Here is a 27,360-nt window from a genome sequence, read left to right on the forward strand (position 1 = left end):
TCATCGGAAAATCTAATCGTAGCTTCAATTATTTGTAGGCCTGGGATTTCGGGTATTCGGTTCGGTTTCGGATAGTACCCGTTCGGGTACGGATATTTCGGTTATTTAGAAATTATATCTAATGAGTACTTGGAAGACTTACGGTTCGGTTTCGGTTCGGTACCGACCGGTTCCGGATCGGTTCGGATTTTTGATGAAAGTAACCATGTATAACCCGGAAAAAATCGGTAACATTCGGTCGGTTAAATTTTATCCAAAATCATAGTCAATATCTGAAATATTTTTATTTTATTGATTGTATTTTTATTTTTTTGTAAAAATAAATAAATATTTTATATATACTACTAATATGTATATAAGTACAGAGAAGTTGAGCTAGTCTAGTGGTATTACTCTTGAGACTTGACCCTAAACAACTCAGGTTCGACTCTCAGCGGTTACAATGTAAACATAAATAACAAAATAAAATAGAGATATATAAATAAAATGTAAAATATACAATAAAGTTATGGTGGTTTAGTGGTATTGCACATGTTATATCAGTTTTCACACCTGGGTTCGACCATAATGAGACACATATTTATGTGTTTTTACATAGAATTCGGTTTAAATCGGGTACCCATTGGATTTCGGGTAAATACCCGAACCGACCCGATATCCATGGTTAAATATAATTTGATCCATCGGATAAATTTGGGCTTACCCAAACCAAACCGAACCGGTCAATTTCGGGTCGGTTTCGGGTCGGATAAATGGATATGGGTAAAAATCTCAGGCCTAATTATTTGCATGGAAACTCTCCCCCACTTCCAGTTCCTGTCTCTATCTTAGTTTGTCCGCAAGCTTCTCTATTGATATCTAATGAATGTGCTTCGAACTCTAATCCATGTGTGTGGTTTCTACATATTTGTGTCCACATAAGTAGTGTTACAAACCAATTAAATCCATGATCGTATTAATGTATAGTTAGAAAAAGAAACACATCTAATGTGTGAACAAAAAGGTACTCCCTCCGTTCCTAAATGCAGAATGTTTTAAAAAAATTTGATGTTCCAATATATAAGATATTTTCATTTTTCTAGGTAACTTTTACTTTATTAAAAACTGTGTGACCAATCATATTTAATAATCTATTTTATAATTGGTTGAATACCATTAATTTTGAGTTTAACTCTATTTTCTAAATAAAAAGTGATTTTGTCTTAATATGTGTGTTTTTACCTAAACATCTTATATTTAGGAACATAGGGAATATAATATAACTTTTAAATAATTTTAATATATGTGAAAAAACTCTCAAATGATATTTTAAAAAAAACAGAGGGAATAACATTCTTGGTATTTCCGTTTACAGTATTAAAAATCTCATATGAATTTGACATTTTATGCTAAGTGCTAACTAATTTAATGTAGAATTTTAATGATTAATGAAGCTTACACGAACACACCACCATTATTGTTTCCAGTCCAAAATGTCTAATCATATAACCAAATCGATTATTATGTTAATAACATATGGGGAGTGGAAGAAGTTAACATTTTAATTTATTGTTGTTAGCCAAGTATTGTCCTTTTTCTTTGTTTATAAATAATTATTTCTAAATTCGTTATTTATTGTTATTCGCTATTTATATGCCACAAACGTTTATCTTCTCCACTCACCCATCAAGTCCCCAATTCCCAACACTGTCACAAAAGAGAATCTCGAACGATGAAGCTCAACGTCGTCGTATCACTCCTCCTCCTCCTAGCCTCAACCGCAACATGTTGTCCGCCTTCAGACCACCGCGCACTCCTGGCTTTCCGAGCAGCACTCCACGAGCCATACCTCGGCATTTTCAACTCATGGACCGGCCAAGACTGCTGCCACAACTGGTACGGCGTCAGCTGCGACTCGCTCACTCACCGAGTCGCCGACATTAACCTCCGCGGCGAGTCAGAAGACCCCATCTTCGAGCGAGCTCACCGAACCGGCTACATGACGGGACACATCTCTCCGGCAATCTGCGACCTCACGCGTCTCTCCGCCATCACAATCGCCGACTGGAAAGGCATCTCCGGCGAGATCCCCACCTGCATCACGCGTCTCCCTTTCCTCCGTACGCTCGACCTCATCGGAAACCAAATCTCCGGCCCGATTCCGAACGACATCGGGAGATTACACCGGTTAGCTGTTTTAAACGTTGCTGATAACCGGATTTCCGGTTCGATTCCAAAATCGTTAACCAGCCTCTCTAGCTTAATGCATTTGGACCTCCGTAACAACTTAATATCCGGTTTAATCCCTTCAGACTTCGGCCGGTTAACAATGCTTAGCCGCGCGTTACTAAGCGGTAACCGGATAACCGGTCGAATTCCCGAATCACTAACCAAGATTTATCGGTTAGCTGACGTGGATCTCTCAGGTAACCAACTTTACGGCCCAATCCCACCGTCTCTAGGCCGTATGGCGGTTCTCGCGACCCTTAACCTCGACGGAAACAAATTCTCCGGTGAGATTCCACAAACTCTGATGACGTCATCGGTGATGAACTTGAACTTGAGCAGGAACTTGTTGCAAGGGAAGATTCCGGAAGGGTTCGGACCAAGGTCTTACTTCACTGTGCTTGATTTGTCTTATAACAACCTCAAGGGACCAATACCGAGATCGATCTCCGGTGCGTCGTTTATTGGTCATTTGGATCTTAGCCATAACCATCTCTGCGGTAGGATTCCGGTGGGGTCACCGTTCAGTCACCTTGAAGCGGCGTCGTTTATGTATAACGACTGTCTTTGCGGCAAACCTTTGAGGGCTTGTTTAAAAAACTGAGTTTTATGTAATTTTCTTTTATTAGACCTTACTATATTTTATGATTATGTATTGAAAAACATAAATGTGTGCTACGCCTGTCTTCTGGTACTTTATGATTAATTATTATCACTACCGGATCTACTTACCAGTTACCATATACTCCCTCCGTTTCAATATAGTTGATGTTTTAAAAGGATAATTTTGTTTCAAATTAGATGAAATTTTGAGATTTTAAAGTTAACTTTAATTTTATTGGAAACTGTTCAACCAATTAGATTTCACTGTCTTTTTTATTATTGGTTAATTGATTCTAAAGTAATATTTTTAAAATATCTTTTTAGAAAAATCTAGTTTTCTTAATCTTTGTGCAAGAAGCCAAAACATCAAGTATTATGAAACAGAGGGAGTAATTGATTTCTATAAGCTGTATCCATATCATACAAAAATAAAGAATTTATAGGAGTTTAAACCTCATATCTACTGTACAAACGTTACATCTTTAATCAGGCTACAAAGCTTATATAGCTTTTCAAGTAGATTGATTACAAGAGATAAGATAAAATAGCACTAGAGATGTAAGTAAATATAGTATCATCTAAATCGACATACCATACGGATCATGGGAACTTATTTACTAACATATTGTTTACTATAATTACATAACACATAACATAGAATGTACTATTCACTTTAGTTTGTTTCTGAAAAATTATTCTAGGGATAAATATATACATTTGGGGATATATCAAAGAAAAATTTAATGCAGGAAAATCCAACTCACATGAAGAATAGGAACGAGTGAATTAAATGAAAACATTAAAAGAAAGTGGTGAGGTGTGGGGTAATGATAATAAAGGGTGCAATAAAGAAAAATAAATGGGCAGAAGCATTGCATGTGAAACTCTGTAAGCATTTTGCGGTGAGTGTGACCTCAGGACCTAGTGACTAGTGTGACCTCAGGACCTGTCGCTGCTTCACTACATGGGTCTACTCACTTGCATTGATTTCTTATTGTCGAATTAATTATACTATTTTAATTATAAACTGTATTGGGCCCATTAGAGCCCATGTAACTGGACCTGCGGATGATCCAATTTATGAGTCATAAATTATGACGGTGTCAAAACGGGAAAATGGCTTATTCCCCTACTAACTAGTTGTTTCAGACTTTTTCACACACAAATTTTTAAGCCATGCCAAAATCTACACGAACAATGGAAATATTGCTTATTCTCTTATGAACTAATTATTTCCAGCTTTTTCACACACAAATTTTTAAATTTTGCCAAAAACCACATGAACTACGCCATTTTTTTAATTACATACACAAACTATCAATTTTAAGCTAATTCCCCTAAAATCGTAAATTGTGTTATTCAAACATTAACTTAGTTTATTACAGGTGTATAGCCGGTTTAATTTGGGTTGATAAAAAAAGATAATACATCATTTTATTCTTTTTCTCTTTTTGTCAACTGCTATTTTTTTTCAAAAATCGTTTTACTCTTCATCATCAATTGAAAATAAAATTTATTTATTTTGTAGAAAATTAAATATTTTACATGATGCATAAAGAAAGAAGAGCAGTAATTACTAGTTACCAATCCGCTATGTTGCTGCTCTTCTTTCTTTATGCATCATGTAAAATATTTAATTTTCTACAAAATAATAAATTTTATTTTCAATTGATGATGAAGAGTAAAACGATTTTTGAAGAAAAAGAGCAGTTGACAAAAAGAGAAAAAGAATAAAATGATGTATTATCTTTTTTTATCAACCCAAATTAAACCGGCTATCCACCTGTTATAAACTAAGTTAATGTTTTAATAACACAATTACGATTTTAGGGAAATTAGCTTAAAATTGATAGTTTGTGTATGTAATTAAAAAAATAGCGTAGTTCATATGGTTTTTGGCAAAGTTTAAAAATTTGTGTGTAGAAAATCTGGAAATAATTAGTTCATAAGAGAATAAACAATATTTCCGTTGTTCGTGTGGTTTTTGGCATGGCTTAAAAGTTTGTGTGTGAAAAGCCAGGAACAACTAGTTCGTAGGGGAATAAGCCATTTTCCCGTGTCAAAACACAAACCTTGTATTGTGTACGTGGTGGTGGTGTTACGCAAAAGTTTAAGTTATTGATGAGTTATTGAGTTTCAATATCACTAGTATAAGTAAGTTTGAACCTTTTCATTCTCATGTTTCAAGAACAGGTTACCAAGGCAACTAATGTGAGCTCATTATTTCTTCTTATAAATTGAAAATAGCACCTGAAAGTTAATTATTGACAATTACGTTACGTGGCCAAAGCAAATAGATACTTATTGTTTTATTAAAACGAGGATGAAAAGAAAATTGTATTGTAATCAAAATCTTTAATTCTCCCTGGTATGGGCTTGTATGGAATGAGTTTGGGCTATTGTTAGCCGAACAAACACGTGAGATTACCTTCTTTTATGGCTCTGTTCGTTTCGTGAACCGGATGAGAATTCCAGACGCAGCATCCGCGTGCAGTAATTGGATGCAGCAATCGGATGTCGTTCGTTCGCGATTCTTGATATTTTGGATCATGCATCTGGAAATCGTATTTGGATGCAGTAATGTTCGTTTTGAATTCTGTATTTTGTATCCGGATGAGTTTTATGTCAAAATGACCAAAAACTCCTTATCTTCTCTTTTGGTATAAACATATATATAAAGTGAAGCTATTTTTTTTTAAAATATGTTTTATTACAAATAAAATAGACATAAATAATAATAAACATCAAATTCAATTTTTCAAGTTTTATAACATTCAAAAGTAACAATAAAAAATATTAAACTATATTTTCATGTTTTAATAACTTGTTAAAAATTATAAGCAGCTTCAGAACCTTTATAGCTTACACGTTTTGGTTATAGTACTGTGCTAAATGGGGAAAATGATGTTACTTGTGCCAGAAGTTACATTCTTTTAGGGTTTGTAATCTTTTGAATCATCCAAAAAGGAGTTGATTAAATAAATGTATGTCAAGATCCTTTCAGCCATCTTTAAATATGAACATATGATCAAAGATAAAACAAAGTGTCTCAAACCTATGAAGATTATAAGATCACACGTTTGTGAAAAGAGAAGGCAGATACTTCACAGATCCCAAGTGTTTCAAGGACCTTGACCCAGAGATCTGATCTACCAAGAATTTAACCGAGTGTGCCATGAAACACGCGGCTAAGCATCTGCTCGTTGTTGATTCAGTCATCACTGGCGACAAAATGAGAGATTCAGGGTCAGAAAGATAAGACTTTAGGGACAAAAAGCAAAGAGACAGAAGAGAAGATCTAAAACCTTTAAGAGCAACTGCGTTTAACATACATTAAAACAAGTTAACCGAGATCCTAAGCTTCAAAACAACTAAAGAACCGAGATCCTAAGCTTCAAAACAACTAAAGAACCAAGGCAATAAAACTCAAATGCAAATTTCAGATACAAACCTCTTAATATGGAAGTCGACTTCCTCTTGCTATCCTTTCAGTGATTGCATCACGTCGAATCTCCATTGCTCTATCACCAGATGGAAGGTATGGAGCATGCTCAAGATCTTGGTCACCATGATGTTCATACTCATCTACCGTTTCCCAATAAGCGAAATCACTGTCTTCACATGATGAATCTCGAATAAAATTGTGAAGTGCCATAGTGGCTGTCACAATCTTCATCCACTTTTTAACATCATACTTCGGATGTTTTCTATCTAAAATCCTCCACTTCGCTTTCCAAACACCAAATGCTCTCTCAATCACAGAACGTAAACTAGCATGCCTCTTGTTAAACAATTCTCTAGTGTTCGTTGGTGGTCCTCCCCTAGAAAACTGGTCAAGATGATACCTAGTTTTACGGTGCGGACCTAGATAACCTATTCTAGTTGGGTAACCCGAGTCAACTAGATAGTACTTACCAGTTGGTGGATGAGGGAAGAAGGGTTCATATTTTGCGCAATGTGTAAGAACTTTCGTGTCATGGGCTCTTCCAGGAACTCCCACATAGGCGTAGATGAATCGCATGTTCAGATTGCATACAGCAAGAACATTTATTGTCGGCTCTCCTTTCCTGCCTCTGTATGCTTCATGATTATCAGACGGAGGACGAACAGGTATGTGAGTTCCGTCCAAAGCACCAATACAGTCTTCAAAAAATGGCATGTACCTATAAAAAAAAGAGAGATCAGAGAGAGAACTTAATGAAACAATGTGGAGAGGTAAACAATATCAAGAACCTACTTATTATTGTTTACTATAACAGGACTTGGAGTAGTAAACTCTCCTATTGATGGCTTAACGATGTCTGCAGCAAGCTTTAATAGAGCAGAGAGAACTTCATCTAGTTTTCTTTTCACTGTATCCACTGAACGTTGATATCTCTCAGCCAAAACTCGAACTGTTAAATCTTGTGCAACCATTTCAACAAACATTGCCACACTCTCTTCATGATAGACATTGCATGATTCTTCAAGTTTGTAGTTTTGTTGAAGCCTAAAACACAGATTCATAAAAGTACCTTGATTCATCCTAAAGATATCAAAACATTGCTTGTCACTCTCAAACATGAGGCGCTGAACACGGCGCCATCCTCCACCTCTGTTTGTTCTGAGCATTTGTCGAGGAAGAGGAGGAAGATCTGTAACTCCATAAACATCTTCTAGTATATGATACATGAGCTCTTCCTCCTCTAACAAATCCATATCATCATCTTCAGTTAGCAATGCAAATGTATCTAGTGCTGTTGTTTCGTTGCATTCCTGTCAAATAACAAGTAAACATGTTAAACAATGCCATATTCAAATACTGAAATTATAAAAATGCATGTAAAATGCATGAAGGTAACAAAAAGACTTAACAAATACTTTTTCATAGAAAGAAAATGTCATAAATAAACAAGAAAATTTCACATTGTCATGCATAAAGATAGAAAGCAACATAAGACTGAAACAGATAGAGAGAAACATAAGACTCAAACTCTAGACTCAAACACAAGACTCAAACACAAGACTCAAACTTCACACTGTCATGCATATCTGCTTTCACCAGTCTCTTCCTCCAAATAGATAATCTTGTTCTCGTCATCTTCATAGCTTAGGAAGGTCTGTCGATTTGTAGCAGCTTCCCTGAGATGTTTATAAGCAGCTTTGTACAATGGAGACCACATTCTGATACTAGACAGTGAATGCAAGACTCTCATAGCCTTAAGCTGACTGCAACTCAAATCTGGATGGCTTTCTATCAAGTGGTTCTTTTGAGAGAGTATCTCATCACGTGATTGAAGACTACTTCTCATAGCATCTGCTGTTTGTTCTGCACGCCTTTTCCGAGAAGGCTTTGGGACAGTAGAGGGTCGTGGACCAATGGAGACTCGTGGACCATTAGAGGATGAGGGAGCATCTGGTTCAGGATTGGTTTGCCTTGCTGGAGGATTTGTTTGCGTTGCTGGATGATTGGTTTGTGTTGCTTCAGATGCGGCATCATCATTCTGTACCTCCATATTGTCTAACTCATTTTCACCTTGCTGAGCACTCCACCCTTCTGCTCCACTTACATGAACCCCACTGAAAATCTGTTCCAGTAGATCTGTATTTGCCACTGGTTTCTCTCTGTATTTCCTAGCTCCAGGCCATTCCTAGAATCAAATAACAACCATCATCACTCATGTTTCTACTTAGCATAAACCTAAAGTGTTTAGCTAACAGATTCTAAAGGGTTTGGTATATACCTTACAACGCTGGTCCCACCAATCATCACTCATGTCTATTGAGCCATTTGGATGATATCCAAGTCCAGTTCTGTTGTGAGTCAACCTCTTCATCGCTCCGTATTGCTTCTTGCAAGAGTTGAACTTGTTCCTAAACTTTATCCATGGATGCTTCACCCCAAATGCATCATAAAACTTATCTGCAATTGTCTTTCTCGCAGTTTCATGGAGAACCTTATTTTTCACATTGCCTTTCAGTTCTTCTTCAATTCTCAGTTGAAGCAAAAACCGTGTTTGTTCATCACTCCACAATACAGTCTATGAACACAAGACCATCTATGTCAAGACTAACTTAATTCAATGCAACTATCTATGTCAAGACTAAACTAAATGCAACACAGAAACACCAAAAAAGTGTGTTGAGAAGACTTACATCATTTCCAGGGACAGATGCCATTGAAGCTTGAACAGATAGTCACTGAAACAAAAATAAAAACCAAAACAAATAAGCTCAAGTTCAACAACCGTGGTCATAATATCTGAAGAAACCCATCAAGCATCTGAAGAAGTTTATCCAAGAAGAGGAAGCTTACAAGAGAGTGAGAGCCTGAGCAGGTCTGAGACGAAGCTTGAGATAGCTCGAGATGGAAGTACTGAAAAGTACAAAGCAAACACACAGTACAAATCATTAACGATGCTTGTAGATTGTGAAGGGAGCAAACACACAGTAATCATAATAGCTCATAATGTTCAGTAGATAGAAACTCATCAAACATCTGAAGAAATTATCCAAGTTCCTTTAGAGCTACATCAGTAATCATTCACACTAGCTCAAGTTCAACAGCAGTAATCATAGTAGCTCACAATGTTTAATCATAGTAACACAGATTAAGAGAAACCCATCAAATATCTGAAGAAGTTTATCCAAAAAGAGAAAGCTTACCAATAGAACAGAGAGAGAGGACTGCTACAGAGAGAGAGAGAGAGCCGAGATGCTTTAGAACAGAGACTTCGAGAGAGAGAGACCACTCTCCATTTCTCTGCTAAGAAGAACAAAACAAATGAGATTTCAAAAGGGTTACAGACTAAAAGTGACGAAAACAAGGAGAGAGAGACTTACCAATAGAGCGAGAGCGAGAGAGAGACTGTGTGAGAGAGAGAGATGGATTCGAGAGAGAGACTGCCAGAGAGAGAGCGACTGAGAGAGAGGGCTGCGAGAGAGAGGGCTGAGAGAGAGAGACTGCGAGAGAGGGAGACTGCGAGAGAGAGAGAGAGATTAGATGGTTGAAGAGATCAGAGGTTTCATGGTTGCAGAGATCAGAGGTTGAAGGAGGAGGATGAAGAGATCGATGTCTTACGGCGTAGATCTAGGTTTAAAAATCAATGGCAAAAAGTTTGTAATTTTTAAAATAAAGTAAGGGTATTACCGACTTTTACGACTTTTGGATGAGCTTCATGTAGCTGGAAGCGTTGAAAAGTCGCATCCAGAATTCCCGGAAATTCGGGATGAGTTTTGAAAAATCATCCGGATGCTGCGTCCAACTTAACCTCTTATTTTGCACCAAACGAACAGCGGCCCGCGTCTGCGTCTGGATGCTGCGTCCAGTTCAGGAAACGAACAGGGCCTATCTTTCTCAATGCCAATATCTCCTACTCGTTACAATTTTACGTGCAATAACAAGGGAACAAAATTCAAGAAAACCAGAAAAATCTTTATTAAATTTTAAATGATATTAATATGCAATTGTTACCATATCCAATCCTGGGATAGTCTTTAACTATCTGTGTAATTTTTAATGCTCTATACTTTTGAATCTAGAGTGATTCGCTTTAGTTTCCCGGTAATGAAATCTCCTCCATACAACGGATAACTGAGATCCACATCGTAGATGCTTGATCCTTCGTATTACCAAGCTTCCCCATGCATTTCTCGCCGGTACATGGGCGTAGAAGTTCTCTGCCCTATGCGGTGTCGTGTTGGCAAATACCACCATCATGATACGATACGACCAGCCGATTTGCCGTCCACGGTCAAATCAAAAAGATATATTATCTAAGCCATTTTCAAAGATGGATTTTAAGAGAATCTTGGGATCTTAGATTCATATTACTCCTTAACAAAACAATTAAAAAAACACTCCATAACAATTAGGTTGCTCCTTTCTCAAAAAATAAAACAATTAGGTTGCTCCAACACAACACTTGTGGTCACCTTCATTGTATTGAATTATTTTGTCTTTTTACTTATTTATTTTGATTTTCTCCATTTTCTATTTTGTTTTTAAAATTATTTAAACAATATTAGTTATCTTGATGGATTTTAGTGAAATAAAATATCGTTTGTCATTTTTTAAAAATGCCAACAAATAATTATAGGCTTTGTCCCCCTTTCTTTTTCAACTTTACCTTCTTTTTGTCTTTTTCAGTACTCCTCAAAATCCACTTTTCTCACTACCTTCTAGTGAAAAAATTAACGGAAAAACTAACGAACACAATAAAAATAAAATTTATCTGTAAAATTTAAATGAGAAAGCATGTGAACTTTACCATATCTGGGATAGTATTTAGTTACGTAGTTTCCAAAAGACTATCTTTAGTTACAATCACTTTTAATTTATTGTAGATCATTTTTCTAATAAACTGTAGCATATATAAACAATATTTCCTATGTTCCATAGCATAAGTTTGTAACTACTATTTTACAATGATGTACAAATTCCTATGCCAATTTTAAATATTATTTGATTATTTTGACTCTTAAATAACGTATTCTAACTAATTATTAAGTAATGATTTTATAAACTATGTTGTGTTTTTTGCCAAAAAAACTTATGCTTAACAGGGAGTATATATAATGCATTATGCATGTGATATTTTTAACGTAGCTTAATTTAAAAAATGATATTTTCATTTCTATACAACTTTTGGCCTAACATCTAGATGAAAGTTCATTCTCAAAGCTAAACATCTAACTCTTTAGCTAATATAGTTGTACGCGTGTACTTAAAATAGATAGGCTTTGTTTTTCTTATCAAAAGATAGGCTTTGTTTTACCCGTGAGTCCGTGACTTTGCTTTTACATAGATTACAGCATATTTGTATATAAATTATTATATCATATGTATAGAAATTAAGCTAGTTTTAGATCCATTATAGAGAAGATTTTGAACCACTCCTTTTTTTTTGCTAAGAGAATTTACGAGGAAGAAGATGAAGGAGAAAGATAAACAGAATAATATCTTTGTGTTTTCCTAAGCTAACAAATGTCTTTTATTTGTTGGTTAGGATTTTGAACCACTCCTTTAACTCATTTCCTCCGTGCTAGTCAAATATGGCAGAATGATATCTTGATAATTTAATTTCTAAAGACGAACATGTTAACCATAATCACTTTGAAAAATACGTACCTACCCTATGTATTCAAATTCTTAGAATCCACGTTTGATTACACCGCTACACGTTTGATACTTTGATTAACATTCGTTATTTGATACTGTATAATGAATTCAGATTCTGTCTTATAAATAACACCGGGATTCAAATGAAAGATTCTCCTTAGATATGTTCTAGTCAATGTCATATAAGTGTTAGGGGATCTTGACGAGATATTTTGTACTCCAATGACTATATCTTTGTCATGTTAAGCATTACATTTCAATAACGTAATCAAATATTTGGGATCAAGATGCCCATATACTAATAATGCACTATATTAAAACATATCAAAAGGATGGTTGATATTTTTTTTTATGTACTTGATCTTAAGTCTCGACGTCAGTTTCTTACTCTTTAATTGCTTTAAGCATAAACATTTACCGAATCACTATAACATTGCTGATTACAAACAACTCCATCAATTTCAAAAAATACATATTCTAAAGAATTTTTTTTTTTTAAAATAGTATAGTTTTATATTTTCAATACAATTTTTGTCAATTAATAATGAAAGATTGAGAAGTTCAAAACTATTAATTGCAATTTTTCAAATTTTATTGATTTAAAAATATAAGAAATATAAAATTACAGAAACTATACATTTATTATTAAATATTAATATGTTTTATTAAAATTTCTGAAAATTCTAAAACATGCGTTATTTTGAAATGGAGGGAATAACTAATAAAATCAGCAGAAGACATATCATAGAGTTGAATAATTATCTATTATTATTAAAACATGAAACATATTGATTATTTATATGTCTAACTATTTTATAATTGCATCAGATTATATCATAACTCCAACCATTAGATTAAATACAAATACGATTATAAAAAATGATATAAATATAAAAAATAAATTTCTCAAAACAAAATTAAAACAAAAAAATATACTTACTTTTTAAAGAACTAATCAGAATCCAGCAGTGATTGAAAAGTAAAGTACCTGTTCCACATTCTAAACCTTTTTAGTCTTTACTTAATTATGACATTGATTTTGAGTGCTATCAACGTATGTGAATGGAAAAAACGAATATAAATACAAAAATGTAGGTCAAGTAGTCAAGTGTAATTATCAAGTAACATGTTATACGGAAGGAATTAGACCGTGTAATTATGATTACACATTCTCATTTTATTCTTTACCTATTTTTATATTTCTATCACGACATCTTAGAGAGTGTATTCAATTAGCAATTCAAAATGATTTGTATTAATATAACAAGTATACTGTTATTCAAATATGGATTCTAAAAAATATTTTAAAATTTTGTATTATTGAATTAGTCATTATATAAAAAATCCTAAAATCACTTATTGTTGAACAAAACTTAAGTTGAAAATTTTAGAACTTTAATTATTTTTAGAATGTTTTATAAATGTTTATTTGTTATGAAAATTAAAATCCAAATTTTATAGTTTTAGATGAGATTCTAGAATTGTTTACCAAAAATCAGTCATATTTTCATATTCTCATGAAATCATCTAGAAAATCACAAAAAATAAATCACTTCAAAATTCAATACAGCCCCTTGATACTAATGATTCCTTTTAATTATCCTTTTCAAAACTGTATTTTTATTTAAAATTTGATAGTTCCTTCTTCGGATTGTGCAGCGAAGTCTTCTATCCGAAAAGTTAAAAACAATGATTTTCATACAAATGAAAATCAGAAAAATCAAAAATTACACCACCGAAGAAAAATAAGTATCTACAACTTTGTACGTGTTAACTCCACACACGTGGATCAGAAATCAATGAACGGATCGCTGTTATGACACACGTGCGAAGGAGATTGAAACGGTGACGGAGGTGCTGATGACGGTGTCATCCTCAGTTTCTCCAAATGTTCCCGTATATCAAACCCACCAACCGTTAATTCCCCGTCATCTCTCAACGGAATAAACGGAGGCCGTAAAACTTCCGTTAACAAATCCCACCTCACACCCGCGAAAAAAGGATGCTCCTTTATCTCCGCTGCGCCACGGCGGCTACCTAACCGCTTACTCGGATCTTTCACAAGCAACCGCCGGATAAGATCCGTGAGATCATTTGGTTTTCCGGCTAACTCAGGTTCTTTGACCAGCACATTACGAAAAGTCTCCTTCTTGCTCTTCCCTTTGAACGGAGTCTCTCCGTACATCATCTCGTACGTCAAGACACCGAGAGCCCACCAATCGACGGCGAAGTCGTGACCGTCGCCGCGAATTACCTCCGGCGAGAGGTACTCATCGGTTCCGACGAAGGAATTGGAACGCTCGCCGGAGGAAAAACTCGTTTTCCGGCGGGTAATCGGGTTGACCCGAGCGGATCTTGTTTTCTTGCTCTCTGACTTCGCCGGCAAGACCCAGCGAGAAAAGCTCCGACTTTTTTTACGATCCGTGCAAAATTCCGGGTCGGGTTGAAAGAATTCGGGTCGGGTGGGTTTCTTGAGGCTCCGGGAAAGGTCGAAGTCGGTGAGTGTAACGTGACCGGATTGCTGAATCAATATGTTCTCTGGTTTCAAGTCTCTGTAAGCGATCCCCATGGAATGAAGATGCTCAAGCGCACAGACGATCTCCGCCACGTAGAATCTAATAACAGAGGAGCTGAAAACGCCGTCGTTTTGGCGGCGAAGGAGGACGTTGAGATCGCCGCCGGAGCAATACGGGACAGCCCATACGAAAAATTCCGGCGACTCGTGGGAAGCTAAGAGACGAGGGAGAAAAGGGTTTTGGTTCGTTTCGACGGAGAGACGGCGGAGGACCTCGATTTCCCACCGTGCACGGCGGAGAGAGGAGGCTGAGGATTTGTGGACAAGCTTGACGGCGAAGGGAGAGTAAGAAGAGGAGACGGAGACAACGTCGTGTGCGAGGAAGACAGTTCCGGTGGCGCCTTGACCGAGGATTTTGAGAGCTCTGATGGAGTCGAGGTTGAGAATCTCCGGCGATGAAGGTGGGGACGGCGTTGATGACTCCATTTGAGTGTGTGTGAGTGAGAGAGAGAGACGAGTGGGTCTGAATTTTGGGTTCTGTCTCCTCTTTTCTTTGTATTTATAAATAAATATAGTTCTATCGTTATCGTTGCCTTCATATCTGTTACTTCTTTGTCTCTTTTACTATTTTATTTTCTTATTTTAAAATTGTTAATTATTAAAAGGGGAATTTTCAAAAATACCACTTTCAAGGTACTATTATTCATCTTTACCACTACTAAAGACACATTTTCAAAAATACCTTATTTATTGAAATGGTAAAAACTCTTATATCTTTGTTTTTATATGCTTTTCAAAATTCTAATCCCAAATTCTAAATCCTAAACCTCTAATTCTAAACCCTAAACCCAAAATCTTCAACTCTAAACCCTAAACCCTAAACTATATACCCTGAATTCAATATCCTAAACCCTAAACCCTAAAGTCTAAACTATAAACCCTAAATCGTCAACTCTAAACTCTAAATCCTCAACTCTAAACCCTAAACTATATACCTTAAACTCTAAAACATCAAATCTAAACCCTAAATCCTAAACCTTCAAATCTAAACCCTTCATTAAAAATAGTGGTAAAAGTGGTTAGTGTAAACATGAAAAGTGCTACTATGAAAATGGTATTTTTGGCAATTTCTCTTATTAAAAACCTGTTAATTGTATTTTCCGCTTATTATGGCCAGTTTTCACGTCTGTCTAATAAGAAAAGGTTGCGGAAGATATATGCACACGTAATATAATCTACAATTTTTATTTTTTTTAGTAGGACACGGACACCATGACTACATGATTAATAGATAGTATTATACACGACCATTAAGACTTATAATTGTTAAAACAATCTAAGAACTCTCTCTCGAAGCTTCGAGGAATCCACCTTCGTCAGTGCGATTACCTTCTCAAGCAGTTGATGTGGACCATTTGATAACCTCGTAACCATGCCTACCATCCTTTCGATGAAGATACCAAAACTTTGCCAGTATTCAAAACTATCTAGCCTCTTTTATGTAACCGATCAAGATTTTGGGAACACTTATCTGTTTCAACTACATATCATCGGACATTTCAAATGCGAAGACCTCTTATACCTTAACTTCATTTATGTTCATAGTATATATTTCTAATTAATCAAGAGGCAAATAATGCTAGACTTCACTTTTCTAATGTATACTACTATAATGTTTTGTTAGTTAATAACTTTGAAACGTTTCTATTAATGCAATATCCAGGTTGTCTATAGACCAAAATTTTAACCAAAGAATACTCAAATAAATTATCAATGTCATCTTTTTTTCCCACACTTCACGAGTCACGACAAGGAAAAAAAAAACTGAAGGCAAATAATGAAGGAGTTGAAATAATGGAACACGTGCAATACCATAATGCAGTAGAGCCAATGTGTCGCCGCCAGGCCAAACTGGAGCCTCGCAACCACCACATTTAAATCTAAAGCTAAATCTTTGTTTAGTGTTAATCTCTCAGCACGCCCGTCCAATTAGTAAACCTACTTTCATTAATCCGATTATTATTTCATTTTTCCCCCACTTCACTCGTCTAAAAAAAAATCAATGGTTACTTTTTTCCCTACGATAGATTATTGCGTCTCTACATGATGTAAATGATAATTCTGTAAATGTAATTGTTTTATGTTGTATATTTGAAAGAATTTTTTTCACTTCTTATGGTGACTTTATTTGCACATGATGAACATACTTGTATGGGAAGAAACTTTGGAAACAAATTAGACAGTTTAATTTTTATGCAGAATTACTTCTTGTAAGTTTTAGTCATGTAGTGTTGCAATCATATACTCTTTCCGTTTCATTTTATTTGTCGTTCTAGGTTTATGCACATGGATTAAAAAAACATATGATTTTGTATATTTTCAAAATAAAAACACAATTACCTATACAACTAACCATATTTCAACCACTAGAAAAATAAAATAGAGAATCTTTTTAATAAATTTTATACTGAAATTCTAAAACGACACTTATTTTGAAACGAATTTTTTTCCATACAACAACAATAAAATCGAAACGGAGGGAGTAGTTGCTAAACCCTTGTTGCTTTATGAAATTCAGTTTGGTACCAGATTAGTTTATGAACAACTTTATATCACTAAGCAACAAATACAGGGAACGAAAACAAATTATAAATACACACAAAACGGGAAAATATCTGGTAGACATATGATGGCAATTACATTTAGCTGTTGATTGTAACAACTCAGAAAAGACAAATGATATTTATAGTCCTTTTATTTCTGTATTTTTCATGACAATCATATAAATCGAACACATGTGGGTTCTTTTGTTTATAGGGTTTATTTGTGAAATAACTAACAAAAAAGAGAATTAGTTTTGTAAAGAGATTTTTTTTTGTTAGTTATACCACCTAATTTCCCTTATTTATATGAGTTTATTGTTCTTTTATCCGTTTTATTAGACTTAGCTCACAGTTTTGGAAGTAGAAACGTATTATAAACGAAGAAAATGTACCATATTCAAAAGGGATGCAGTGAACTAACCTCCAGAGTCCAGAACTTATAGAAATGCATTAAACCTACACCAGAATTTCGGATTGTCTATCTGTTTCTCATTTTAATAAATGAAGAAAATAAGTTTTACTAAAATAAAATCTCTTATAACAAATAGAATATATAATAAGATGTTGATCACTCTATATATTAGTTAATTTCATACCAAATCCTTACCGTTTTTATTTTTCATCGTAAAAACTTACAGAAATTTATTTAATTATTGACGAAATAAATTCCTAATCATTAACAAGAAATTTAATTTAGAGATTTTTACCAAAAATAATTTAGAGATACTGAAAAGGAAGTGGGGGACGTCACGTGCGATGCAGAATAAAAAGAAAATACAACAGTGTGCCTTTGTAATGGTTTCATAAACGAGAGAGAGATTTAAGAAGATAGTGTTTAAAGAGAAAGAGCTACAACTTTAGGGTACAATGTGTATCTGTCACACTGTACTCTTCTTACTTCTATAAATTATGGAACATAATTATCCACTTTGTATTTTGACTTTCCTTAGTGTTTTTTTTTTTTGACTTTCCTTAGTTTAGTATATAATGACGCGAAATATTGTTGTACTTTATTTATAAATAGTTTTTAAATTTATTCGCATGCCATCATTACATTATTTATAACGCTATTAAAATTAATTTATTAGAAATTTTGTTATACATTTTCCATACAGATATTTAATAAATTTTCTAATTTTGTTTTAAAAGATTATGTCAAATTAGTCGAACACACTTCTGTTTCATTTTCATTTTTAGGCATAAAATCTTTTTTTCTTTTAGACATAATCGATATTATTTAGTTCGATTCAAATAGAAGAACAACTAGAAAGAACACAAAATAGGAAAAAAAATACTTATATCAATTACCTTGCAAAATGAATTTGACTACTATTAACATTTCTTCCATCTTAATGAATTTTGATTTACGATGTGTGCGCAACCAATCTTTGACAGAGTAGATATAGGTCTATGACATTTTTTTGTCTTAATCAATTATTTTTCAATAAGTAAAAATGAAAGACAAAAATGCAAAGTAAAAAGTGTAAAATGTTAACATTTTGTTAGAAAAATATAAAATTGAAGTGGTCTGGGATTAAAATGAATTGTTTACAGTTATTTCAGAAAAATAGTTAAAAGTTTAGTTTTGTTATTTTTGAAGAAATTTAAGAGGCATTACGCACAAAATAATTTTCTTTTATTTTCTAAATACTTTAAATGTAAAAGAAAAGTGAGAAGTGTTTTTTCAAGGTAGTCAACTCTTCTTTATATTCTAACTTAAGATTGTTATTTACGGTCGTTAAAAAATAATATATATGAAAAACAATAAACAATGTTCACATTCTGATTCATCCATCCACGTTGACAAAGCTAAAAATGAATCATAAATTTATTATATTTGCTATTTTTCCTAAAATTATTATATTTAATTTTAGTGGGGAAAAAGATATACTAGGCTTATGATGACTCTTGTCGGCCATTATAAATATGCTAACGATTTGTCAGAAGATAACTTGAATCAAAAGTGTATTGCTCAAACGAATATATAATATTGTTCTTTGGCACGATTAAAGGGAGACACAAAATTGAAAGACAGAGTGAACCAATAAGGTTGCAATTGAAGGACATAATCCACATCCATAGAACTTTGTTATTCACGGAATCGCTTTCTATTTTTAATCCCTTCCTTATTAATAGACAAACATTTTAATAGAATAACCTTGATTTATAATTTATTTACATTCATGCCATTATGCTGAAGTGGCAGTCTCACAATGCTCCTCAGCCTAAATAAATAACTCTCCTTTCATTGCTAGAGTATTTACGCATTATGCCACTTATTGAACCTACACCCATTATCGTTGTTCCAATTAACTAAAAAGAGTTCTTTAACATGTAAATTAAAACAAAGTTACTTTGTAACACAATTTAACGGATGCGTCCACATTTGAACATGAGGTCTTCATATTCTACACACTTGCTACTCCGTTTTCACCTGCAAGTTATGCACCACAGACACATGAGATTATGAAAAGATCCCCTATCTAAAATAAAGACCTGATGAAAAACATAGAACATACGAAGAAAATATTATGTGAAAGCAGAGAAGAAACTGCTGAGACGATTGAAAACCATCGAGAAATAATTTTTGAGTAATTGATCACACCTATTGATCACACCCAATGATCACTGATCAGCAACCTAGAGAAACTGAGACTAAACTGATTATATCCCTATAGACATCTTTTTTTTTATATCCCTATAGACATCTAAACTGAGTTTATCATTTTACTACAACAATATATTGATCACTGCCAATGATTACTGATCAGCCACCAAAATTAATAAACTGAGACTTAAGCAGCTTATTAAACATCACTGATGACAATAATTTCACGTAATGCAACATGTACATCGATCAGCATCGGTCAGTTTGATTGTGATTAAATAAAAATAAACATTACATCATTTTACAGCCATCTTTCTTCGTTTCATTTGACTGGTGAACCTATTGCAGATCGATCACAGTCATTTCAAGTAATGCAACATGTACATGATCAGTGAGTTTTGGTCTTTTCAAAGTAATGCCTAATGTACATGCTGTCATCATGTACGGGTTCACCTATATTCACTAAACATCTTCATTACACCATATCGTTATACACATGAACTCAGAAACACATCTTAATATGTCACATTTTGAGACTCAATCATTACACAAGTGTTCTTTTATTACATCCATAAGATTTTGTACAAAATGTACAATATGTTTGTTCACGATCTAGATTTTGTCGCCTGAGTGTTTTATTCAATATGAAAATGTGGTTTACTTATCAATTGAAATACAGTGATTGTTGTGGTTAAGGTTAGCCAATTAAGAGATCAAGATTAGTATTACAATGGTTAACGGTTAGCATAGACCGGTTAGCATAGACCGAATTGAAACTAATAATTGTAGTGATACCCATGTATACAATACAATAAAAGTAAGAATGAACATATCCACAATACTTGGTTCTATACGTATAACTAATACAGTCTAATTTGATTGCATACGTTTTAGGTAAGCATATATACATCATAACGGGTGGTTCCTAAAATAGGCGAATACTTTATGATGCTTTAATGGTGAAGCCGTATATATGGCTAACACTATATATGGTATGCTTTTCTGAGGTTTTTAGTTCTAAGAGTGATTGCCAAGCTAATATATATATATATATATATATATATATATATATATATATATATATGTATCTATACTATTAAAGTAGCTGACACTTTTGGAACTTGCCCCTGAAATCTTAATGAAATTACGAAATATTCTTAAGTTATTTAGAAAACATGGCTTTTCATTAACAATTTTAAGTTAATTACAAAACATGGCTTTTTCATTTAGTAACAACTAAATCGCAGGCCCAAGAAAAACATTGTTTTTCTAATTTCACAACGAATGAGCTTTCAATATTTTTAATAACTCATCTATATTTCGATGGAATGTTTTATAGAAACATAAATTCAAAATCAAAATCGAAATATTAGTTGGTATTGAGTATATTCTCTTGAATTGGTACAAACAGAAACAAAAATCTATATTTTTCTAATGCTATTGATAGATATTTCTAAAAAGAGTATATTCTCTTGAATTGATACAATAAATGTATTAATTATATTTATTATTAACTATATATTCTGTTTAAATTCACAAATTTTCGGGGTGAGATCAAAACAAATCCATGAATATTTGATACAATAAATGTGAAAATAGTATATAGAAATAAGATTTTGTGATTTAACTAAGATTTCCAAATAGCAATCCCAACAGATTTTGGCAACTATAAACGATTTGTAAAACACTTAATATTCGGAACCTCCTAAAATATATTCCTTACTATATACTGTTCGTTTTTTAAATATCTAAACTACTCCTCTTTAAATGCAAAACAATCGTGCGTATAGGAGATATTACTAACTATATGTTTCTAACAATATATCGGGTCATTTAATTGGATTTTGTCACACCAATAAAATCTCATGCTCAATTGGGTATATTCTATTGAATATATTTTTCATTTAAGAACTTTGAAACCGGCTTGCCTAACTTCTATATATACATCAATGGTGACCGTAAATTTTTTCACCTCCCTATCCCAAGCAAAAATATTCTATTATGAAAATCACCTCTTATTAAATGAGAGTATGAGTGCTTAATACATACGTTTAGTTTTTTTTGTTGTTATTGTTGTATTTCGATTTGTTTAGTCTTAATGATCTTTTACAGTTTTTGTTAATCATGTTCCTCATTGTTAATTATTACATCGATTTCATAATATTTTTGCAATAGTTTAAATCACTCAAAATTTTAAATCGTCATTGCAGGTGTTGTTGGTCAGGTTACGGATTTAGGATAGCACTGAAAACAGTTCAATGTTCAGCCAAAGCAAGAATGAAACTCGAGTATACTCTCTGAAACATCAAGTCGGTAACGTAGATTTCTCTCTCATATTTTAAAATTTTGATACATTAAAATTATATGCATACCTTTTCATTTTTTTAACTTTGAAGAAAATTATTGCTTATATGTGTTTTGTACTGTGTGAGTTCTAATAAAATGTTCTTAATTTTTATCTTCTACCACCACTTCATATTCTATTGATTTTTATGTCTAGTTCAACTGATTTTAATAAAAACACTTGGAAACAGGTCGAAGACAAAACATTAGATAACAGAATAATATGATGTTCTTGACTATGATTTGTTTTTGTTTTTGTGTTGTTTTTGACTATGATTTTGTTTTTGTTCTGTTTTTGACTATGATTTTGTTTTTGTTTTTGTTTTTTGGGATATAGGAAGGCAGAAGATTATGATGTTCTTCGTTGGTGTATTAAAGAAGATTGGTGGTGCTTTTGGTGAAGAAACAACGAAGGAGAACATTCCGGACTCCGTAGCCGGCGAAAGTGTTTGTGGAAAATTCCAAAGGCAGATTCGGAGGTGAAACCGGAGCAGGTGGTGGGAGGCATATATAATTTATATATGTATTATTATGTAGATTATATATATAGTCAGTTTTCTATACATTTTTTGTAATTTAATTTGTAAGTTGAAATAAACCTTAATTTGATATAGAGAATTTTATGAAATTTGTTATTTCTCAAAGTTTGATGTATTTGTTAAACAAATAAAATTATATTACGGGTTAAATTATTTAGAGTCTTCAAAAATTTAGTCATGTTTTTTTTTTAAAAAAATCGTATAAATATTTAAGATAAATTTCATAAAAAGTTACAATATATAATTTATTAAGAATCATAATTTTTATTATATCAAATAGTTTTTCAGACAAAAATATACCCGCCCTTAAAGGAAATTACAAAACATCTCATTTCCTTTCTTTTTTATCAAAAATCATAATTTTAGTACGTAAAATATTTTTTCCAACAAAAATATACCCACCATATCTTTCTGAAAAATCTTTCACATTATTAATTATTTGAAAGCATTTATTAAATTAAACCTCAAAATAAAATCAAGTTGAAATAACAAATAATTAAATCAACAAAATTATAATACGGGTCTGAGTTATCTCAAATCCTTAAAAATAGTTTCATTTAAAATAAAAACTAAATCATATAAACTAAATTTAATAAAATTATAGAAAATGTTTGAAATGCACAAATGAATTTTTCAATACAAGAGTGTTGAAGATATAAAATATTTTATTTAAATTAAAAAATCAGTGTAAAATAATTTTAACTTTGGTTTAAATATATAAAATCATATTACGGTTAGAATTATTCAGTTCTTAGCATTTTTGAAAATTTTGTTTCCTAAATGTTTATACCATATCTTTCCAAAAAATCTTTATGTTATTAATTATTTGAAAGTATTTATTAAATGAAACCTCAAAATAAAATCAAGTTAAAATAACAAATGATTAAATCAACAAAATCATAATACGGATCTAAATTATCTCAACTCATTAAAAAAAAGTTTCATTTAAAATAAAAACTAAATCGCATAAATTAAATTTAATAAAATTATAGAAAATATTTTGAAACGTACAAATGAATTTTTTTAATACAGAGAGTGTTGAAGGTATAAAATATTTTATTTAAACTAAAAATCAGTGTAAAATAAGTTTAACTTCGGGTTAAATAAATAAAATCATATTACGGGTTAGAATTATTTAGAGTCTTCTAAAATTTAGTCATATTTAAAATAACAAAATAAGTCATATAAGTAAATTTAAGATAAATTTCATAAAAAAATTAAAATATATAACTTATCAAAAAAATAATTTTTATTACGTAAAATAATTTTTCCAAATTTTTATGTCAAAACAAATTTTATGTCAAAAGTCTAATAACATGATAGGAACTAATTTGTTTTGACATAAAATTACGATTCATTTAGAGTTTTGTAGAAATTAATTTTAAAAGTAACTATAGAAATTATGTTTCTGCAACTAATTGTAAGTTTAATTAGTATAGATGTAGTCCCTAATAAAAAATTTAAATTTTACAATACAAACATTTTGTATAGATTAAAACGTGTTAGACACCTAAAAAAAACTTCTAATAACAAAAAAAAATTAATACAGTTGATATATATATTATGTCAAAACAAATTTGTTACAAAAAAAAATATTACATAAAAAGAAAACATACCCGTCCTCTGAGGGCGGGTCATGCTCTAGTATAGCAATTATTGCCAAATCTTTCGTATTTATCCTCATTAAAGCTCACATTCACCTATATAAGCGAGAGTTGATGTGAATCATTTAGTCATTCCTTCCATACACCATGAAAAATTCTGCGTGCTTAAAACATTTAGATTTAAAATGCCTGAGTTTAACCTCATTCCAGATTTGAAGCCTTCCAAATCTATGTGGAAGGTTAAGGGTGATTATCCATCTATGGAAACAATATTCCGCTGGTGGTGGTGAGAGCATTGAGATGGTTTTTCAGATGCTAGATTAAGTTCTTTGAAACATATGATGAGTTTGCATATTTTACGTTTCTCTTCAAGTATTTCGTCCTAATATTTCGTCCTATTAGGTTTCTTATGTCAATGTGATGAACCAAAAAAGGTTTCTTTTGAAGTTTTCTTATGTAATCTATTTGTTATATATATATTATATATATATATATATATATTATTGCATTCATATATTTTAATTATGTATATAATAATTATTAATTTGTGATATTATTGAGATCATAAATTTATATAGCATCTTTTAAATTTTATTGTTTTGTCTAATTTTATTGTGTAGAAACAGTAGATTTGATTTAATCAATACCCAAAAAATTATACATCTACTTAGTAAGTGTGGAGCTAACCTCTTAATCGGCAACTATGTTTGGATATGAACGCAACAGTCATGTAGAACAGTTAAGAGCTTTTCTACCCCTTTAGAATGCATCAGGTGTGAGAGGCAGGGTATCTTGATGAGTCTTCCTCATATCTATAAGGAAAAACAGAAAGCGCAAATGATTAGATAAAGCTTTATTAGACCATGTACAAGACAGATTATAGTAATCATTAGTTTTGTTTGAGGATTAAAGAATTTCAATTTTAATTTCGTTGATAATTGTACGAAGTAATGGATTGTTACCTGCAGTGACAGGGAATACTCATCTAGGGTGATACATAAAATTCTTGGTAACCTGGCCTACTCATTATTTCTGAGCAGAGGAAATTCACCACCACCTGATAAAATAAATTTTTTGAATCTACCTATTTTCAAAAATAAATAATTAAGTAAATATCAAAGATTGCAAGTTATGGTTACTTATATCTGAATTTCAACTGATACGGTACCTTTTATGGTCCAAGGAAGACGTATCGGCACGAACAGATGCACCGATCTATAACCTCTAAATGGTGTGAGACGATAAGGACGGAGTTATTGACGGGGGGAGATGATGGTTAATGTTGATGAAGAAGCAACATGAAGGAGAAAAGGACATAATGGTGGAGTACACGGTGTATAGTGAAGAATCAGCTGGTAAAAAAAAAAGACAGAATTTCTCAAAATATTAGGGATCCTCGAACAAGTTAAATTGTTATGATGTAACCCTAATCCCCTTTTGGTTTCCGTCAGTCGAGAGATGAGCAATTTGGTTTTGTTTTGCTTACCAATAGTGTAGGACCAAGTAATTTATTTGGTTTTTCGTATTCAATACTATAGGGCCAATAACATTTCGTTGACCCATCAGCCCACCAACAAAGATTAATGCACATGATTTTTTTATATTGTCACTGTCCAGATCAAAAACTAAGTCCAATTTTTCGAAAATATAGTCTATGTAAATCAAATCAAATTTTATACCCACAACAGATTGTTAATATTTACAAACTATTATCTAAGATCGTACATTACATAATACTAAAAAATTCTTATTGTTTACATTACATAATACTAAAAAATTGAGTATTACAAACTAATGTAAAGTATCAATTTATATTCTATTATCCACAAAAAAATAAAATACAATTTATTTTTTGCAACACAATCTCATCCTGCACAAGGTGTGGATCTCTACCTAGTTCATTTAATTATTTTTGTAGTTTCAGTGCTACATGATTTATGTTGTACAAAATACAATACGATTTAGTGCTGAAAGCTTACCCTATAGTTATTTTATTCTGTTCCACTAACTTATCATGATCTTTTATCTATTCCACTAACTTATAGATCATGATAAGTTAGTGGATAAAAAGATCATATAAATGTGTAGTTATGTAGTTTAGGGATATATGTGCATGAAAAGTTTGCAACCCCCCCAATTTTACTTTGTTAATTTAACCGGGCTTCGTAGCCTGGTGGTAATGAACCTCGGCTGAGGTGCCCGCCACCCAGCTCGAAACCCGGCCACAGCGATTTAACATCCTTACTGCTGGGGCGCTGGACCCCTTTGGGGGATATTTGGGAAAGTGGCTGCCCAGACACCAGAGATACCAAAAAAAAAAAAAAAAAAAAAAGTTTGCAACCCCTCCGCTACTTCGGTAGACCATTTTCCCCACCGGGCACTAAAATTCATTCGCCTCTTCGTAGATATGCACACGTAGAACTAAATAACAGTATTATAATAATTTTGGTGGAGTGTATAACTATGCATATATATACTATTAGATTTGTATATAGTTTTTTTTTCGGTCAAACGATTTTGTATATAGTTAAGAATCTATATTGACCGCATGCACTTAAAAATGCTTCTGAAAATTAGGGGTGGACAAAAAATCCAAACCGAATCGAATCGAACCAACCAAACCGAAATTAAATCGAAACAAACCAAACCGTGCTCTTTATGTAACCCAATTGGTTCATGTTTTACTCAACCCGAACGGTTTGGTTTGGTTTGGGTTTAAACCGAACCAAACCAATAATCCAATATATATATATATTGTACATTTTAGTTAAAGTTTCGTTTTTTCATTTTTTCATAACTTCCATATCTTAAAAAAAAAATATAAATATGATTCAAATAATACTATTATATATAAAATTATGTAGCATAAGTTTTTATATTCTCACTTTGTCGTTTATGAATTGATTATTTTTAATAAAAGTATAAAACTGATGCCTTCATATTTTATAACCAATCCGAACTACACCGAACCAAACTAGACCATAATAATATAAACCGAACTAAATCTAAACCAAACTGAACTGAACCGAACTAAACCCAAACCGAACCCAAACCAAAGCTACTTTGGTTTTCATTGGTTTGAGTTTTATAAAACCCAAATTACCCAAACCAAACCGAACCCGAAACTAAACCGAAATGCCCACCCCTACTGAAAATATACAAATGTTTTTTGCCCTAACATGCTAAAAGTATTAACAAGAAATTATGTACTATGAATTTATGACACATACTAAAAGAGAA

At 32.6% G+C, this 27,360-nt stretch overlaps 3 protein-coding genes and 1 long non-coding RNA gene across 6 annotated transcripts; 1 reads left to right on the forward strand and 3 right to left on the reverse strand.

Annotated features, from left to right (window-relative positions):
• The first annotated feature begins 1,643 nt into the window (after positions 1 to 1,643).
• Positions 1,644 to 2,923, forward strand: LOC108805164 (DNA damage-repair/toleration protein DRT100). Its single transcript, XM_018577137.2, has one exon. The coding sequence runs from the start codon at positions 1,712 to 1,714 to the stop codon at positions 2,807 to 2,809; it is 1,098 nt and encodes a 365-aa protein (XP_018432639.1). The 5' UTR covers positions 1,644 to 1,711; the 3' UTR covers positions 2,810 to 2,923.
• Positions 2,924 to 5,756: 2,833 nt separating this feature from the next.
• On the reverse strand, positions 5,757 to 10,130 carry LOC108861283 (protein ALP1-like). 3 transcript variants are annotated; one of them, XM_057010697.1, is made up of 9 exons: positions 9,938 to 10,130; positions 9,631 to 9,766; positions 9,454 to 9,550; positions 9,104 to 9,163; positions 8,944 to 8,988; positions 8,532 to 8,828; positions 7,046 to 8,438; positions 6,260 to 6,971; positions 5,757 to 6,029 (listed from the first exon to the last, which is right to left on the reverse strand). In XM_057010697.1, the coding sequence occupies exons 7-8, from the start codon at positions 7,504 to 7,506 to the stop codon at positions 6,263 to 6,265; spliced, it is 1,170 nt and encodes a 389-aa protein (XP_056866677.1). In that variant the 5' UTR covers positions 7,507 to 8,438; positions 8,532 to 8,828; positions 8,944 to 8,988; positions 9,104 to 9,163; positions 9,454 to 9,550; positions 9,631 to 9,766; positions 9,938 to 10,130; the 3' UTR covers positions 5,757 to 6,029; positions 6,260 to 6,262. The 3 variants fall into 3 exon arrangements, with proteins under 3 accessions (XP_056866677.1, XP_056866676.1, XP_056866678.1); XM_057010696.1 differs by lacking the exon at positions 9,938 to 10,130 and having other exon boundaries at positions 9,631 to 9,914; XM_057010698.1 differs by lacking the exons at positions 5,757 to 6,029; positions 6,260 to 6,971; positions 9,938 to 10,130 and having other exon boundaries at positions 7,654 to 8,438; positions 9,631 to 9,898.
• Positions 10,131 to 13,465: 3,335 nt separating this feature from the next.
• On the reverse strand, positions 13,466 to 14,972 carry LOC108860652 (serine/threonine-protein kinase UCNL). Its single transcript, XM_018634513.2, has one exon. It carries the CDS (start codon positions 14,907 to 14,909, stop codon positions 13,698 to 13,700), a length of 1,212 nt encoding a protein of 403 aa, XP_018490015.2. The 5' UTR covers positions 14,910 to 14,972; the 3' UTR covers positions 13,466 to 13,697.
• Positions 14,973 to 19,152: 4,180 nt separating this feature from the next.
• Positions 19,153 to 25,609, reverse strand: LOC108859424 (uncharacterized). Its single transcript, XR_001950479.2, has 4 exons — positions 25,289 to 25,609; positions 25,083 to 25,177; positions 24,808 to 24,932; positions 19,153 to 19,460 (listed from the first exon to the last, which is right to left on the reverse strand). It is a non-coding gene; the product is annotated as an uncharacterized LOC108859424 (long non-coding RNA).
• Between the last annotated feature and the right edge of the window lie 1,751 nt (positions 25,610 to 27,360).

The sequence above is a fragment of the Raphanus sativus genome, chromosome 5 (genome assembly GCF_000801105.2).
Source record: "Raphanus sativus cultivar WK10039 chromosome 5, ASM80110v3, whole genome shotgun sequence".
In the NCBI taxonomy this organism is placed as follows: Eukaryota; Viridiplantae; Streptophyta; class Magnoliopsida; order Brassicales; family Brassicaceae; genus Raphanus; species Raphanus sativus.